We start from the raw sequence: 19042 nt of genomic DNA, 5'->3' as shown, positions 1-19042 counted from the left end.
AAGTTATTTTTTACATTTTCAGTTACATTTTCTAGTCTGATTTCTACTCAAGTTGGACCTTAAAATTTGGGTTTTCCATAGTGGAGATTTTTGTTTTGTAACTCCCAGTGGGAATGCAACACTACAGTAGGGTGATTTTTTACTTTGAATCTTTTCAACCACATACCTTTGACATACATATGAGCTAATGAGCTAATTAACATTCATTTGAGGACTTACAGAAAATGTGATCCAAATTTAAAGTTTCTGGAGGGTGTAAGATTCCATTGCATTTCTTGATGGGCTGGTGCCCTTTCTAATGGAATTATTTTGTTGTGGCAAAGGGATGATAGTAAATTACTGTATTTTAAACAATAATTTTCTAAGATTGGTTTAAATACCAATCAAGAATACCAATGTTCTCGTACCATTATTCTCCATCTAGAGAGCGGGACAGAAAAGGCAATGGCACCCCACTCCAGTGTTCTTGCCTGGAAAATCCCATGGACAGAGGAGCCTGGTGGGCCGCAGTCCATGGGGTCGCTAAGAGTTGGACACGACTGAGCGACTACACTTTCGCTTTTCACTTTCATGCATTGGAGGAGGAAATGGCAACCCACTCCAGTGTTCTTGCCTGGAGAATCCCAGGGACGGGGGAGCCTGGTGGGCCGTAGTCTATGGGGTCTCACAGAGTCAGACACAACTGAAGCGACACGGCAGCAGCAGAGAGCAGGAACAGTGAGAATAGCAAAATGGGCCTAGGATAACTCCCCAGTCTAAGCCTTCTCAAGTTTTTGCTTGTTTGTTTTATTTTGTTTCTCCAGTTAGAAGAAACTAGTATATTGAAAACAATTTCCTTGGTTATGAGGAACAGATTCCATCATCTTTAGAGGATATGTTAACATGAGAACTAAGATATTTCTTTACATGGAATTAATGTTTTCTTTTAGAGAAATTTTTCTCCTAGGAGTGGATTTTATGCTGGAATATCCCTATTTCTGCCAGCCCAGACCAGGCTCAGACAACTGTGGCTGTCAGAACCTGACTGATGTATAAGACGTGGCGCTTGTCACTTTGCTTTGCTTAGGGCCCCTACATGGGCCTGGAGTTCTTCTTGTGCTGACATGTCCCATGCAAGAAGTCCATGCGTAAGCTCCAGGTGTTCTCTAGGGTCAGGATAATGACTATCATACATTCTGGTGCTTTAGTACGTGCTCCTGCTGCCCAGGGATAGGTAAAGGGCTGTGGTTTCAACTGGGCCTGGGCTCTGTGCAGAGGTTGATGTGGACTTTGATTTCTACAGGGGACTTCCCTACACTTTGCCTCTATTCTTAAGAAAAAGCCACTGTCAAAAGCAACTCATCCTTTTCTGCAAGTGTCTTTTCAGAGGAACTCCCTTCTGAGAAAGTAACAGGAGGGTTTTGTTCACAAGGGTCTCTAACCCCCTGGCCTAAGCAGAGTAACTCTTCCCTTGTGAGTTCCCCAATCCTTCATTCATCCTTGATATTCTCCTCTTGAGTCTCTAGTATCCTTGCTTCTGTCAGTTGGGACAAAATCCATGTCCTAGCTCTTCGCTTTGGCCTGAAGCTTAAGGACCCAAGGTGTTTCCCTCTGGCCTCCATAAGGACACACAGCAGCTGGAAAACTGCCATGAGCCCAGTGGAAACACTCGAGATGGCTTAGAAGCCAACTCATCTGGATCGAGGACTACTGCAAGAGGATAGCTCTGTCGCTGGTGGTGGATCCCTACCTCAGATGTGAGCTTTGACTAACCAGCAATCTCTTCTTTAAGGCATGGTTGGCTTGTTTGGGCTTTCCTGGTGGCTCAGATGGTAGAGAACCTGCCTGCAATGCAGGAAGTCCAAGTTTGATCCCTGGGTTGGAAAGATCCCCTGGAGAAGGGAATAGCAGCCCACTCTAATATTCTTGCTTGGGAACCCATGGACAGAGGAGCCTGGTAGGCTGCAGTCCATGGGGTCACAAGAGTCAGACACGACTGAGCAACTAACGCATTGGCTTGGAATTAGGGTAACCAACATAATTGGTTGTAGGAGACACTCCTTTGTTATTGGATCCCCTGGATCACTTTAGCTTTTGGGAGTTTCTCACAGTGGCTCTTAAGATGTCTTCCAATTGTGGTTTAGGAGATAAGACCCCCTGGGTATTGACCATTGCCCTGGAATCTCTGGCTCGTGAAGCAATTTCTGAATTTATTTCTAAAATTCTTTTTCTAAAGTGGAAACTGAACTTAGAGACATGCCATCTTTTTTTGATGGGTTCTTCCCTCCAGCTTCTCCTGCCCTTCTGGCTCTGGAGCATGCTGTTTTATGTCTGGAATCTCTGAGACATTTCCACTCTCATCTCTCTGCTTGTTTCCTTTCATTGCTCAGCTTGTAGTCAGCTCTGAGCTGATATTAGCCCTCCACAAAGTCCCATTTTTCCAGACTATTTTTTATGGTGCTGGATAAGAGGGGCTGAGAATTCTTTTTTCCTCACTAAGAGGAGTGGGGAGGACTCCACAGGCCCAAGACTGGTATGTGATAAGGGACCCTTGTCAGAATTCTCTGGTGGAAATGAAATTGGATGTGATCACTTTGTCTCTGATTTGTATGAGTTTTCCCCAAGGACTCTGGCAATCTCACTATGATGTCAGCTGTTGAAACGTGGGTGACGGAAGAGAAAAAGACAGATTAGGACAGATTCTGTAATTGGGCTTCTCTTGCCTTTAAATGGACATGAGTTTGAGCAAGCTCCAGAAGTTGGTGATGGACAGGGAAGCCTGGTATGCTACAATCCATGGGGTCCCAAAGTGTCAGACATGACTGAGCAACTGAACTGAACTGAACTGCCTTTAACAGCTTTGTGAATACAAGTATTGTGACAGGTAGGCCCTACCTTTGCCATACCCGAAGCTGAATGTGATTTTTTTTAGCACTTGTTGAGAGTTTGGATCAAGAAAGAAGAGCTCCAAAATGACATTCAGGTGATGTTCCCCTTGGATAGTTTGAACTGTTGGTGTAACTATCTAGAAGGAATTTCTTCAGAAGATGATAACCTGAGGTGTACAACCTTTCAGCTTCTGGGCAGCTTCTCTCGTCATAGTCCAGTTTATCAATTAGAATGCAAAAATGCCCTTTGTGCATTGTGAAGATCTTGTGGCCAGAATGCTATAGGAAATTATTTACAAATCATGGCTTATTTTACCCCCAGTTCAGCCTGTTAGATATCTCTAGCCTTCATTGCTATCAACCTAGATTCTCCCTCCAGGACTAGAGCTAAATCTTTTGGCTCTCTTATTTATTGCAGAAGGAATCAAGCTCTTTACTCACTGGGAAATAGGTCTAATCCTTGGTTCTCAGTAAAAACTGTGCTTTTCACAATCATCTGAAACCTGACTTGGTAATGTCTCAGGACTCTATCTCTGTAACAGCAATCTTTCTTTCCTGGCACACATCCTCAGACAATTGTCCAAGGAGGCTTTTCTCCCATTTCTTACTCAGTGTCTTCTTGTCTTCAAATTCCTCTTGTTTCCTGAATTCCCCTACTTTCTCTGAAATAGCCTTGTCTTTGCTCTTCAAACCTGCGTTTCCCAAAGGAATAAAGAGCTTCACCTCTATGCACACTCTGCAGAAGCATGCAGTGGTCATATTACATGGTATACACATTAGCATCTCTAAAACTCAATTCACTGTCAAAGCCCAGGTTTCAAATTAAGCTACACACAAAAAGTTTTAAGTGTGTGTGTAGCGGGGAGAGGGATTGGTGTGATTAATAATTGTATTTAAACCACAGAAACCGCTCATACATTGGTCTGAGGAGAGAAATAAAAAATTAGAATTTTGAAGTGTTAAAGGATGTAAGATAATGTGCAGGGTGATTTACAAATAAATGGGGGTCGACAAGAATTGTATGCTTTTGGCAGATGTGGAGTTAAGCTTTCTGTACCTCCTTGTTTTTTTAGCCTGCTGTCAGCTCATGAAGTTGACAGAATTGGTTATTTTTTTTTTAACTCCTACACAGAACAGGAGGAGAATAAGCAGCTAATTTGTCAATAGCAGAAGCCTAACCAAAAATGGGAAATAATATTTGGTTTGCCTAAATTGAGACACACCAGTCTCTATAGATTACATATCAATTTTTGAGCCGCTTAACTAGCAACTAGAGACGTAAATCCAAAAGTTTTCTTTTGTATCTTGAGATTCCAGTCTTGAAGTTCTGAATTGCAGCTGAAACTCTAATTCTTTTTGTGGGCTTGCAGCAGAGGTTGAACATCTACCCCCAGCCCCCAGCTTCCTTGCTTTTATCTGTGTTTATGAACTTACTTCTTGTTTATTAATTTGTTCTTCTGTAGGTGATTACTTTTCAGAAGCCATCATAGTACCTAAGCTTAATTACCTTATATAGGCATTCACTGGATACAGGTAATGCTCCTTTATGTGAATTGAGTAACCTGTGCATATGAATAACTGCGTTTCCGTCTCACTGTGCACTTCCTCCTTTGTTGGTTTTGCTCTCAAGAGTTAGTTTTGGAGTGATACGATTCCATCATTTTGGACCTAAAGTGGTGATTTAAGTGCTATCTACAGATGCAAATACTTTAGTTCACTGGCCCTCAGACTTCAACGTATATTTCATGTGTATCAGAATCACATGGAGTGCTTGTTAAAAAGCACATTTCTGGGTCCTAACCAAAAATTTCCTATTTTTGTTGGTCTAGAATGGAGCCTAACCAGTTTACAAGTGAGGCATCGCCTGGTGGTCTGGGCACCACACTTTGAGAATTACTGCTTTTTGTAAAATAGGGATTTTTCTATTTCAGAAACATGTCCTTGTAGGACAGATGGTTATATCAGGAAAAGAATATAAAAGAAACCAAACTTCATGGAGATCACAGGATTTGGTGGGCTTTAAAAAAATATATTCAAATTATCTCTGTGTGAGGGTGTGAATTTGCTGGTACAAGTCATGTGGCATTTGCAGAGGATCTGAAATACTATCATAAGTGAATATTCAAAGAATTAAAAGCAAAACCTAGATCTACGGAATATCCATATGTCAAGTCATTATGTCATAACTCCTTAAACTAATGTTATATGTCAGTTATATCTCAGTAAAATTATAGGGAGATAAAACTATGATCCATACAAAGATTAGAGACAGTTCTAGGCAGTTTATCATTATTGTTATTGTTAGTCGATAAGTCATGTCCAGCTCTTTCGTGACCCCTTGGACCATGCTCCTCTGTCTGTAGGATCCCCAGGCAAGAAAGAGTACTGGAGCAGGTCGCCCTTTCCTGCCCCAGGGGACCTTCCAGACCCAGGGATTGAACCTCTGTCACCTGCATTGGCAGGTGGGTTCTTGACTACTGAGCCACCAGGGGAGCCCCAGTTTATCATTAGGCTGAATTGGATTGTGTGCTCTAGGTCAGGGATTAAAAAGTTTAACAAACTTTTTCTGTTAAAAGCCTGACAGTAAAAGTTTAGGTTTTGCCAGCCTTAAATGGTCTGTGTTGCATATTCTTCTTTGCCTTTTCTGTAAACAAAACAACCATTTAAAAATGTGAAAACCATTCTTAACTTACTGGCCATGTTAAAACGGGCTGTAGTTTGCTAACCCCTACCAAGCCCATGAAGGCTCAGAGGAGAGGGAGATCAGTGAGGCTGAAGTCATCATTTTGAAGCTTCCTGAAATTCTGGGATTTGAGTGGTGCTTTGAAGGGTGGTGAAAATTTAGATTGAGAGATTATTTCTGAAAGGGGAAGTGATAATGAAATAAGCCTGTGATGCTTACTATAAAAGGCTGTAAATTAGATACAGAGTGTAGAGAGCCACAGTACCTTTTCAGATGAAATGGACTAACTGCAAGCCGGAGTTAGGAAGTCCTGTGCCATGAATCCTTGGACAGTCTCAGCCACTGACAAGCCAATCTGCTAAGTACCTCTGAGAAAAGGAGATGCTCTTTTGGCTTAAAGACTCCATGTTGACTTGGAGCCCAAGGGAGGCAGTGTCTCATGTAACAGTTGGCTCTTCAGTAAGAGCTGTTACTACTATGACTAATTAAAGAACAAACATCATGTGTTTAGGGTCATGAAGACTATTGGTCTCTAAACCAGAACTATACACAAAGATTTTAGCTCATCTTAGTTTGTATTATTGTTATTGGCAACAAAGAAGAATTGTGATGACTAATGCTAAGTCACTTATTCATTCATTGAACATTTATTGAATGTTACTCTGTGCCAGGCTCTAGAGATACAACTTGAGAAGTTCCCCCTTCCAGCCAGAGAAGCAGTATGTATAGAAGTAATTATGGTAGAGTGAGGTAAGGGTTAGAAAATATATGTGCCGGGAACTATGGATACTAAGAAGAAGAAACCACCAGTTCACTCCATTTAAACTGTCAGGTTGATTCAGTCTAATTATTACTGGCCATGGATTATATCCTTAATACTATGCAATTATCTTGCAAATCTGTACTATTGATTATAAAGAGGCTTGTGTAAAATACTGTGGTTGGATCAAATCCAATTCCTTATCCAGAAAAAGCCATTTCAAATATTTTACTGTTGCTGCTAAGTTTTTAAGATCCTCTTTAAGTGCAAAATACTGGGTTGGCCAGGAAGTTCATTTGGGTTTTTCTGCACAATATGGAATAGTGAACTTTTTTTAAAAATAGCTTTTATTGAACTACATGTGCTATATACTTAAAAAAAAATAAGCTGACTGTCTTTTTGGCCACACCTGAGGTGGCATATAGGATAAATTCCCCCACCAGGGATCAAACCTGTGCCCCTGGCCATGGAAGTCTTAACCACTGGAAGTGAAAGTGAAAGTCGCTCAGCCGTGTTCAACTCTTTGTGACCCCATGGAGTATACGGTCCATGGCATTCTCCAGGCCAGAATACTGGAGTGGGTAGCCTCTCCCTTCTCCAAGGGAACTTACCAACCCAGGGATCAAACCCAGGTCTCCTGCATTGCAGGTGGTTTCTTTACCAGCCGAGCCACCAGGGAAGCCCAAGAATACTGGTGTGCATAGCTCATCCCTTCTCAGCGGATCTTCCCAACCCAGGAATCAAACCAGGGTCTCCTGCATTGCAGGCGGATTCTTTACCAACTGAACTATATCAGAGAAGCCCCCTTAACCACTGGACCACCAGGGAAATCCCCAAAACCAAATGAAGTTTTTTACCAGTGCCATAGATAGCTCTAGTGTTGTTTGGTCACTTAATTTTGTGTTTCCCACTATTCTGATGTGAATATTAAATTCTAAAACACAGTTGTTTTCCCCAGTAAAAGTTGCAGAAAAGATTCTGTGGTAGGCATAAGAATAATGCGCTCCTCCAAAAGAGCTGTCATCTGTGAACCTGTGACTATATTATGTTACATGGTAAAGAGGGGAAATTAGAGTTGGATGGAATTCAGGTTGTTAATCAGATGACTTTAAAATAGGCAGATTATCCTGGGTTATCAGAGTAGGGGACAGTGTCAACATAAGGATAATTAAAAAATGGAAGAGGGAGACAGAGAAGAGGTTGGACTGATGTGATCTGAGAAATACTCAACCTACTTTTGCTAACTTGAAAGAGGGAGAAAAAGGGCCACAAGCCAAGAAATCTAGATTGCTTCTGGACTCTGGAAGAGACAAGGAAGCGTATTCTGTCTGTATTAGTTTGCTAGGGCTCCCATAACTAACAAGTGCGGCTTAACAACAGAAACGTATTTTCTCGAAGTTCTGAAGCTGGGAGTCAGAGATCAAGGTGTTAGTAGGATTGGTTTTTTTCTGAGGCCTCTCTCCTTGGTTTGTAGATCTGTCTTCTGTGTCTGCAGATGATCTTTCCTCTGTGTGTACCTGTGTCCTGATTTTCTTCTCTTATAAGGATGCCAGTGATACTGGATGAAAGCCCACCCTAATAACCTCATTTTAATTTAATTACCTCTTCTCCAGATACAGTCACATTATGAGATACTTAGGATTAGGACTTCAACGTATAAATTTGGGAGGATTGGGGGGCAATACTTCAGTCCATAACACTAACTTAGAGTCTACAGAAGGATCATGGGTTGGCCATCACTCTGATTTTCAGACTCCTGACCCCTGCAATTATAAGAGATTAAATTTGTGTTGTTTAAGCCATCAAGTCTGTGATAATATAGCAATTGAGAAAATAAATACAAGTCACCTGAATCTAACAATAGGAGATTGATTAACTAAATTATGGAACATCTATTAATATACAATGGAATATCATGGAGCCATCAAAATCATGAAGTAAATGTCCTTTGATGAATGAGTGATAAATAAAATGTGGCATATACATACAATGGAATATTTTTCAGCTTTAAAAGGGAAGGTAATTCTGATGCCTGCTACAACATGGATGAACCTTGAAGATATTATGCTAAGTGTCAACAAGCCAGTCTCAGAAGATGCACACTGTATGATTCTACTTATATGAGGTATCTAGAGTAATCAAAGTCATAAAAACAGGAAGTAGAATAGTGGATGCCAGGGGCTATGGCGGGGGTTGGGGGGAGATGAGTAATTTTTTTTTAATGGGTATAGAGTTTTAGTTTGCAGGATGAAAAAGTTCCAGAGATTGGTTGAACAAAAATGTGAATATACTTAACACTAGTGAACTCTACACTTAAAAACATTTAAGATGATAAATTTTATTTTACCACAGTTTTAAACATTTTAAACAAAGGTAAGTTTAAAAGGCAATAACAGAAAAATAGATGCAGTGTGTTTCCATTGTGTATTTTAGAGAAAGGATATGTACATATGTAACAGGTATGTGTATAGTATATCTCTGAAAAGATACCCAAGAAACTAGCATAGTGACTCCTTCTGGGAATGGGGTTGTAGAGAACTAGGAGGTGTGGGGGACAGTGATGGGGAGAAAACAAATATTCTCCAATAGCTTCGGAATCTTGTTTACCATGTACATACTAAAATAATGTTTTTACTAAGTTCATAGATACAGAGAACAGATTGGTAGTTGCCAGAAGCAGGGAGTGGGCAAAATGGGTGAAAGAGTTGAAAAGGTGCAATTTCTAAAATAAATAAGTCATGGCAACCTCTTTAACAAGTGGTGCTGGGAAAACTGGTCAACCACTTGTAAAAGAATGAAACTAGAACACTTTCTAACACCATACACAAAAATAAACTCAAAATGGATTAAAGATCTAAATGTAAGACCAGAAACTATAAAACTCCTAGAGGAGAACATAGGCAAAACACTCTGCAACATAAATCACAGCAGGATCCTCTATGACCCACCTCCAAGAATATTGGAAATAAAAGCAAAAATAAACAAATGGGACCTAATGAAACTTAAAAGCTTTTGCACAACAAAGGAAACTATAGGTAAGGTGAAAGGACAGCCCTCAGATTGGAAGAAAATAATAGCAAATGAAGCAACAGACAAAGGATTAATCTCAAAAATATACAAGCAACTCCTGAAGCTCAATTCCAGAAAAATAAATGACCCAATCAAAAAATGGGCCAAAGAACTAAACAGACATTTCTCCAAAGAAGACATACAGATGGCTAACAAACACATGAAAAGATGCTCAACATCACTCATTATCAGAGAAATGCAAATCAAAACCACAATGAGGTACCATTACACGCCAGTCAGGATGGCTGCTATCCAAAAGTCTACAAGCAATAAATGCTGGAGAGGGTGTGGAGAAAAGGGACCCCTCTTACACTGTTGGTGGGAATGCAAACTAGTACAGCCACTATGGAAAACAGTGTGGAGATTTCTTAAAAAACTGGAAATAGAACTGCCATATGACCCAGCAATCCCACTTCTGGGCATACACACTGAGCAGATCTGAAAGAGACACGTGCACCCCAATGTTCATCGCAGCACTGTTTATAATAGCCAGGACATGGAAGCAACCTAGATGCCCATCAGCAGACGAATGGATAAGGAAGCTGTGGTACATATACACCATGGAATATTACTCAGCCATTAAAAAGAATTCATTTGAATCAGTTCTAATGAGATGGATGAAACTGGAGCCCATTATACAGAGTGAAGTAAGCCAGAAAGATAAAGAACTTTACAGTGTACTAACACATATGTATGGAATTTAGAAAGATGGTAATGATAACCCTATATGCAAAACAGAAAAAGAGACACAGATGTACAGAACAGACTTTTGGACTCTGTGGGAGAAGGTGAGGGTGGGACGTTTCGAAAGAACAGCATGTATATTATCTATAGTGAAACAGATCACCAGCCCAGGTGGGATGCATGAGACAAGTGCTCGGGCCTGATACACTGGGAAGACCCAGAGGAATCAGGTGGAGAGGGAGGTGGGAGGGGGGATCGGGATGGGGAATACATGTAACTCCATGGCTGATTCATGTCAATGTATGACAAAACCCACTGAAATGTTGTGAAGTAATTAGCCTCCAACTAATAAATATAAATGAAAAGAAAAAAAATAATAAATAAGTCACGGGAATGCAGTTTTTTAAAAGGAGAAAAAAGAATGGTTTTAAATGTGTAACTTGGGGTTAGGGACTGCAGAGAAGGTTTTCTCAGCTGGGTCATCTGTGCATGTGTGTATGCTCAGTCATTTCAGTCATGTCTGACTCTTTGCAACCCCATGGACTGGAGCCTGCCAGGCTCCATGGGTCCATGGGATTTCCCAGGCAAGAATACTGGAGTGTGTTGCCATGCCCTCCTCCAGGGGATCTTCCCAACCCAGAGATCAAACCCACGTCTATTGCATCTCCTGCACTGCAGGCAGACTTTGCAGGTGGCTCAGACATTGCAGGTGATTGAGCCATCACATCTTTAGGCTGTAAAATCGCTTTGTTCAATCTAGTTACACTTCAGTGTCAGGATAAATAAGACCTATTTCTTATCCTGACCTTTAAATGTGAAAAACTCTTAGCCTCCAGGTAGTCATCAGGCTTTAGGGTACACATGTGTTTTATTTTTTGCTGTCTGAAAGTATATTTTCAAAGTCTCTAGTTCTTTAAGAACAACTGTAATTTATTCACTTAGAGCCCTTAAAAAGTTGGGAGGAGAAAAAATGAAGGAAAGAAGGAAAGGTAAAAATATAATAATCATAAATGTTTTCTGCTTCTTAAAATCACATAACCTGTAACAAAAATAGAATAAAAGAGACAACAGTAGAAACAAGTTTGGGCTCTTGTGGGTTTATTTCTTGAGACTTCTGCTTGCCAGTTGTTAGGTAACTGCACAACTTAACAGGCTTCAAAACATCCTCCTTAGTACATGAGACTTTGCATCATACATTCCATATAAAGATTGCAACATTTTATTACTGTAATTGTTGCTCAGAAGCTGTTCCGAATTGAAATTTCTTGTATATATGGGTGTGTTTTCCTTACCTGCAGTGTTAGCCCCTGTTTTTCTCCAAATGATACTTGGCCGAAGGAAAATATTCCCACGGAACCATATCCTTATCTTTGTGGTTTTTTGCATCTCCATAAAAACTAAAACTATTTTTGGAACCTGTTCAGTTTTCTTTCCCTTTTGTTTGGGGTTTTACTATAGCTAATCTAGAACCAAGTAAAGTACTTATTAGTTCTTAGTAGGGGTACAATAAGTGGTAATGAATACTCATTGTGAGTTCAGTACTTCAAGATCATGTAGGGAATACAAATTTGTCTGGATTTAGAAGTGAAACACTTAAAATTTTGTAGAAACATAATTTCCCTCAATGGCAAAAATTCCTTTGAAAGAGAACTTAGCCCAAATTTGTAAGTGTTTTACTTCCAGGGAGGAGATTATTATTTCTCTAGTTATATGTATTATTATTGGCAGCAGTAGTATTACCAACATGAGTAGCTAAATTATGCCAAGTGTTTTTCTTACATCATCTTTCATACAATTTTTCCAGTGACCCTGTTAGATAGATGCTATTGTTGTGTTGATTTTTATGGATGAAGAAATTGAGCTTAGATTAATTGTTCAACATCACATGACTGGTAAGTGACAGAATCAGGATGTAAACTCAGTTTAGTTAAGATTTGGGCTTGATACTTCCAATGCAAGAATATTATTAACAGTTTGACTCTATTGTCTTCAAAATTCTTACTGAAAAAGGCCAAAGGAATATTGTAAAAAGGAAGATAGGAAGGAAAGATGAAAAAGAAGGAAAAAAAAATTGATACCTGCACTGCAAACTTGGCACAGCCACTGTCATCATGTCAGAAGAAACACTGGAGGACTTTCTACAACATGAAATTCAGGCAAGATCACCTATTAGGGCCTACTTTTAGGTTGAGGCAAGGGCCTACCCCCTGGGGTAGGAAATGGCAACCCACTCCAGTATTCTTGCCTGGAGAATCCCATGGACAGAGGAAGGTGGCAAGCTACAGTCCATGATGTCACAAATAGTCAGACACGACTGAGTGACTGAACACGCACACGCAAGGGCCTGCCCACCTGAGAAGTACTAGATGTAAACTAAACTCACCTGGGGACTGAGTTTAAGGAAACATCTTTTGTTCCTAGCTTCCTAAAAATGTTTGAAGCCAAAAATGACCTTTAATTTTATCAAATGTCTTTTACTATTTAATCATATTTTTTTCTCATTTTTCTTCATTATATGCTAAATTATATTAATAGAGTTCCTAAACATTCATTCTTAGAATAAACCCTTTATATTGTCAGTGGAAATAATAAATAGTCTGTAATAGGAATAAAAAAGTTTGATTTCAGCCAAACTGAGGGCTATAGCCCAAAAGACAGCCTCACAGAGAACTGTGAGGAACCACTCCAGAGGAGCATGGGTTTCAGCATAGGTTTATACCTTGTCAGAACAAAGAACATCAGACAAGTCAGAGACACATTTCTTCAAGATTAAAAAAAAAACAAAAACAAATCAGCATGTACACAGCCAGTCAATATGGCCTTGGCTCCTGGGAAGGAACTCTTATCATCAAGGGAGTAACAGCATTGGAAGGAAGGCATTTAATCTTTAACATGGACATTCTGTACTTCTGGTCAGTGCACCTTATTTTTTTTTAATGGTTAAAACAGATGTACAATGTATGTTTGACAGGCCACGAACAGGCTGTTTTAGTTAGCATAAAATTCCAGTTAAATCATGTACAAGCCAGAATGACTTCCACATTCCTTAATATATAGGAGTTTCTCCTATCAATAGTCATAAGCAGTTAATTGAATTTCGATTAATAAGTAGGTAGGAAAGTCTTAAAATAACTTTAGGAATGCAGATGTCATTATAGGACCTGTTACTTTTTTAATATAGAAATTTATTTGATTTACAATATTAGTGTCAGATGTACAGCATAGTGATTCAGTATTTCTATAGCTCATACTCCTTTAAAGTTATTACACAGTGCTGACTATACTTCCCTGTGCTGTACAGTATATCCTTGTTGCTTATCTGCTTTCTACAGGTAGTTTGTATCTCTTAATCCCATACTCCTATCTGGCCCCTCCCCTCCCTCTCTCTACTGGTATCTTCTAGTTTGCTTTCTATATCTGTGAGTCTGTTTCTGTTTTGTTATATGCAATATTTGTCTTTCTGTCTGACTTATTTTACTAAACATAATACACTCCAGGTCTATCCATATAGTTACAAATGGCAGAAGTTCAATTTTTTTATGGCCAATAGTCCATTTTATATAAAAGAATCTTTTCTTGAAAGGTCATTTTGGAAGAGCTCATGTAACCATGCTGCAGTATACACAAGAATGAAAACCTAAAAATCATCAACTAGTGTAATTAGGATTAATTAATGTGTACTTTTCTCTCCTGGCAGAGACAAACCATGTTTGATATGCTTGATATCATCTCTGTTATATCTGTTGTGATATAAGGAATTTGGGAGAATTGAAAGCAGCTTTGATCTCTGCCTTTTTCCTTCAGATATTTTGTTTGTTATTTATTAATGCTTTAGCTTTTCTAATATGACTTTCAGAAGTAGTCACACACTTTATAGACTGATTTTTTTTTTTCAAGACAAAGGAGAATAAATATTCTTCTTTTTTCCTCCTCCAAAATGCAAGGGAATAAGAAATAAAGAACGATAACCCTATATGCAAAACAGAAAAAGAGACTCAGATGTATAGAACAGACTTGTGGACTCTGGGAGAAGGCGAGGGTGGGATGTTTCAAGAGAACAGCATTGAAACATGTATATTATCTAGGGTGAAACAGATCACCAGCCCAGGTTGGGTGCATGAGACAAGTGCTCGGGCCTGGTGCACTGGGAAGACCCAGAGGGATCGGGTGGAGAGGGAGGTGGGAGGGGGGACCGGGATGGGGAATACATGTAAATCCATGGCTAATTCATTTCAATGTATGACAAAAACTACTGTAATGATGTAAAGTAATTAGCCTCCAACTAATAAAAATAAATGGGAAAAAAAAAAAGAGAGAGACTTTGCATTTGCAAGACCTAAAAATGATTTTAAATATTTAATTGTTTACTTTCTGAAAGAGGAAGAGAGAGGAGAAATGGAATATGAGACTTGGTTGTAAGGACAAAAATCAGAAGTAGGCAAAGGATCAGGGTAGGAAAAGATAAGAAGGAAATAAACCAGGAGAAGGCAGATACCAGAAGTAGGAACTCTGAACTTTACTCTGTTTATCTGCACTCTAAAACTCATTTCTGCAGGTATTCTACGAGTCGAAACACGGTCTTATCTTTGAAAATACAAAATATCAGTCAACCATGATAGCCATAAAGTAGTTGTGTGTGATTAAGTTTCAGCCACAGATGGTCACAATTTTTTTAATAGACTTACTAAGATCTGATTGATAAAAAACTCGACATAGTTAACATATCCAATTTGATGAGTTTGGACCTGTGCATACATCCATGAAAACCATCATTGTATAATCAAGGTAATAAAAATATCTATTAACTCCAAAAGTTTCCTTAGGCTCCTAGGGGTTTTGTTGTTTATTTTGTGGTAAGAACATTTAAAATAAGATGCAGATATCTCTTCAAAACCCTGATTTCTATTCTTTCGGATTTGTACCCGGAAGTAAGATTGGTACATCATATAGTAGTGTGAAGTTTTAATGACGTAAGTGTATACGTCTCTTTGTAGGGATAACTCAAGTTTCCAGCAGCTATTACCCAAACAACAAATAGTAGAAAGAACTTAAATGGGTCATAATTGGAGCTTTTTGTGTGTGTGTGCTCCTTTTAGTCATAAGGGAAAAATTCTCTTGTGTTACTAGCTATTTGTTTCACCCCTTTGTCTCATTTTTCTTATCTCTCTTCTAGACAGATTTTGAAAAAGAGATTGGAGAGTGGAAGAAAGGTTTTAAATTGTTTTCTGGCATTTGTCAGTAGGACTTGAGTAGGGCATGTCTTTTGGCTCTCCTTATAAACACTTGTTAGCAGAGGGCTAATGAGGCTGGCTAGGCTCGTGGTTCTAACCCCTAATCGTGTGCTCTGTTACATTCGAAAGCCTGTCTCTAAACAGTCATCAAATACATACCTTTGAATGTGAGGACAAGTGAACACAAACCTACCCAGTTCTGGAAGAAGTCCAGACTACATACTCCGAAGGGTTAGTAGCAACATCTTTACAGAAAAAGGACATCCCATGGCCCAGTTGGAAACCACAGAAAATGCTTCAGCTAATCCAACACGCCTCACTTTTCCTAACAAATCACCTTGTTGGCTTTTCTCTCCAAAACAGCCATTACTAATCAGAATCAGCTTCTCACCAAGAGCTAACAACAACACAGTGATTTCTGCTGGTCTTTCTCCTCATGCTTATGGCCCCAGTATCTGGATCTCTGAAATAATCTCGTTTGTGTTACAGAGCTCTCACCTGGAAGACAGTGAATCCGCAGCGTTACTTTGCTGTGAATGTGAAGACTCAGAAATCTTTAGTGATTCCAATGTACGTAGGTATTTGTCTTTCTACAGCCTTTGGTGATGCAGGTGAAAGCTTTTAGAGTAAATTTGGCTCTTCAGCGCAGTTGAGATAGTGCCAATTATTTTATCTTTATCTGTTTAGCCTAACTCAGCCAAAGAGCTTGAGAAGGCAAATAAGTGACTTGCTATGAGTGTATGTTTAAATAGTCTGGTATATGTGTATGTGTAATAATCTCCCCTCAAAGCATATCTATCGAAGTAGATAAATGCTGTACCCTGGAACCTTAAGTAAGTCTCCTTCACTAAGGAATGTGATTGTTTTTGTGGGGTTTTCACATTTTTTTATGGTCTTTTCCCTGTGACAGCTGGTATTGGTGCTGCCACCTGACCTTTATTCCCCACATACAAAGACCTAACATATCCTGGCTATTGATAGCGTTAAGACAAAGAAGTGTTATAAATCCTAGAGAGTCAGCCAGATCATCTCAAACTTAGAACTATCTCACTGCATTTCATGAGGTATTGTAAACTGTATTGATCTCATCTGGAGCCTGGGATGCTACAGTCCATGAGGTCGCAAAGAGTTGGATGTGACTTAGCCACTGAACATCTGATCCCCAGCATACTTTTCTAGTTATTGCAAATTACCCACAGACTCAGGCTGAAGTTAGAGAATGACTTAAGTTGACTACATACCGCTTTCAGTATGATAACTGCCTTTGCAAGCCATAGTTCAAAATAGGTTTTACAAACCTCAATCATAAAATCTGGTTTCTGTCTATTCCAGAATGCTTATTGTGCATAGTAGATATTCTATAAGTATTGGTAAAGTTTCATCAATGGAAACTCTCTCTCAAAGTTATGCCTATCAAGTATACCAGCATAGAACTGTCTGCTTTAAACTGTCTTTACTTCACCTTCATGGCACAATGAAGGTGATCATTGGTTTAAGACGTCATTCAACCACTATGTTGATTCATCTGGTTGCACTTCATTCAGCACTGATGAAGAGTCTGAAATGGCATGAAGTCAGTTACTGTGACTCACTAATAACTCACTTCCCTAGGACTTGAAAACAATGAATTCACATGAACACTCATTTATTATCTACATGTAGCAGATGACAGACTGAGGGTGGAAAGGTTATATTCTTTGCCTAGTGTTGTGTGATAAGCAGGAGCAGCGCTGACATCAGATCTTCGCTGGCAGCCGTCAGCACATTATTGGCAGGCAGCATCATCAGTGATGGAACGTGCACTGGTCTCCGTACATGTAGTATCCTACAAGATTTATTCGGTTCAGTCTGCAGTGGGGTCCTCTGCACTTGGACTGAGGATGTTTTTAATCCTTCTTGTTTTGGCTGATTTTTGTCTTACAGAGATCGGTGCATGGCAGTCCACATAAAGATTTTTATGAAGTTGGACATGTGGGGAAAAGATTCTAGTTTTAATAGTTTTCTCTGTTAGGAAAAATTATATTTGCAGATTACTCTGGATTGCTTGATTTTTTAAAAATATTTATTCATTTATTTACTTTTGGCTATGCTGGGTCTTCGGTGCTACGAGCGGGCTTGCTCAGGTTATGGAGGGTGCATGGGCTCTAGGCACGTGGGCTCTGTAGTCACAAGTTCAACAACCCTAGAGCATGCTGACCTCAGTTGTTGTGGGAGTGGGCTTAGTTGCCCCATTGCTTGATTTTATTGCCAGAACTTTGAGTCATTTAAGTCAGGTTTGTTGCCTCTCTGAGAGGCAAAAGTGGTTTCATGTACTTGACTGGCTTCACCTGTGGAGGTACTGGATCCTCTTGTTTGTTCGAGTATTTCCCACACTTTTTTTCTCACCTTCCCATTCCCACTCTCCATATTAAAGGAGATTGAAAAGGTTCTTCCCAATTTGAAGGTTTAAACTCTAAAGCAAAATTATTTGCAGAGCAAACTGACTGAAATCCCCACTTTGGATTTTCTTCAAAGAAAATGGTAGGGATCTTGGTAACTATTTGAAATAGGAGTTAACTTGTAATGAAAAATAGAAGATAAAGAACTTTTTCAGTCAACCTTGGGATAACAGAAATATGAACTTTGGTCAGCTATATTCATTGCTTTACTTATGCATGGATGCATTCATTCTCCAAGTCTTGATTGATTCTCATGTACAAATTTCCAGTCCCAAGGCTGTGGGAGTTAGGCATAAAATATCAAATCTACCCTAAGAGCAAACATACAGCTACAAGGTAAATAAGGTCTGAGAATCGAATGTAAAACATGGTGAATGTAGTTAACATTGTATTTTATAATTGGAATTGCTAAAAGAGCAGAACTTAAATATTTTCACCAATGTATATATATATATAACCTGTATATATACATATATATTACTTATGTATAGATATACTCACCAATACTAATACATATATAAATATATATATATATTTATATATATAAAGTATTAACCAGATGAGGGGAATCGTTTCACAATGTATTCATATATAAATCACCACAATGTACACTTTAAATAGCTTACAATTTTATTTGTCAATTATACCCCCAATAAAGTGGAAATTAAAAAGAATTTACTCTAGGAGAATGTATAGTCTACTGTTCAACAGATTAGTCTCATGGGTATTCATGGAACTGCAGTACCTGGGGAGAAGAGACGAGATCTGTGGGTGAGTGGAAGGAGATTTGTCTGGAGTCAAAGAAGGGATGAGGGCTTGGAAGAGAGCTGGCTGCCTGACATCTCCTGAGGGTTTCATGAAAGAGAGGAGAGGAATGTAGAGAGACCTCTGCCCCTTCCCTGGTCCCACTCAGCCTCTAGGGAACCAGATACAGGGTAGAAGCAGAAGCAGCTAATTCTCCCCCTGCTATGCACAGGGTCGCTGGAAGCCTCCAGAATGGGAAGAGGGGCTGCCTGCCCTAGAGCACGGTGACCCTGTGAAGGAGGAAGACCCTGGCCCCAGCAGCAGGAGCTTCACTTTGGCTCCAGATAAGAAAGAATGTAGACAGGGGCGAGAGCAGGTTGGGTGCAGGTGGCTGCAGCAGCCCCTGAAGACCCCGGAGGGTTCTCCTCGTTTCGGTCCTCATACCTACCGCTCTGCTGCCTTGGAGGAAAAGAGCTCTGCTTCACCCGGGTTTCCAGTTATGGTGATTGTGGGCTTCAGCCAAAACAGCTGGATTCATCACCACTGTAGGGTTATTTCTTGCCTAG

General features: G+C 39.6%; 1 protein-coding gene across 3 annotated transcripts in view; it reads left to right on the top strand.

Moving 5' to 3' along the window:
- SSH2 (slingshot protein phosphatase 2) overlaps window positions 1-19042 on the top strand; it is a 228689-nt gene that overhangs the window by 47316 nt on the left and 162331 nt on the right. For 2 of the 3 annotated variants that reach the window (XM_020911788.2, XM_020911787.2), the window contains exon 2: window positions 15784-15864. The exons of the other annotated variant lie outside the window; for it this stretch is intronic. In XM_020911788.2, coding sequence (XP_020767447.2) covers window positions 15784-15864 — 81 coding nt within the window. The remainder of the gene's footprint in view (window positions 1-15783; window positions 15865-19042) is intronic. 3 annotated transcript variants of the gene reach the window in all.

The sequence above is a fragment of the Odocoileus virginianus genome, chromosome 17 (genome assembly GCF_023699985.2).
Source record: "Odocoileus virginianus isolate 20LAN1187 ecotype Illinois chromosome 17, Ovbor_1.2, whole genome shotgun sequence".
NCBI lineage: Eukaryota > Metazoa > Chordata > Mammalia > Artiodactyla > Cervidae > Odocoileus > Odocoileus virginianus.
Note: the sequence above shows the minus strand (reverse complement) of the source record. Positions and strands in the feature narration are given on the sequence as shown.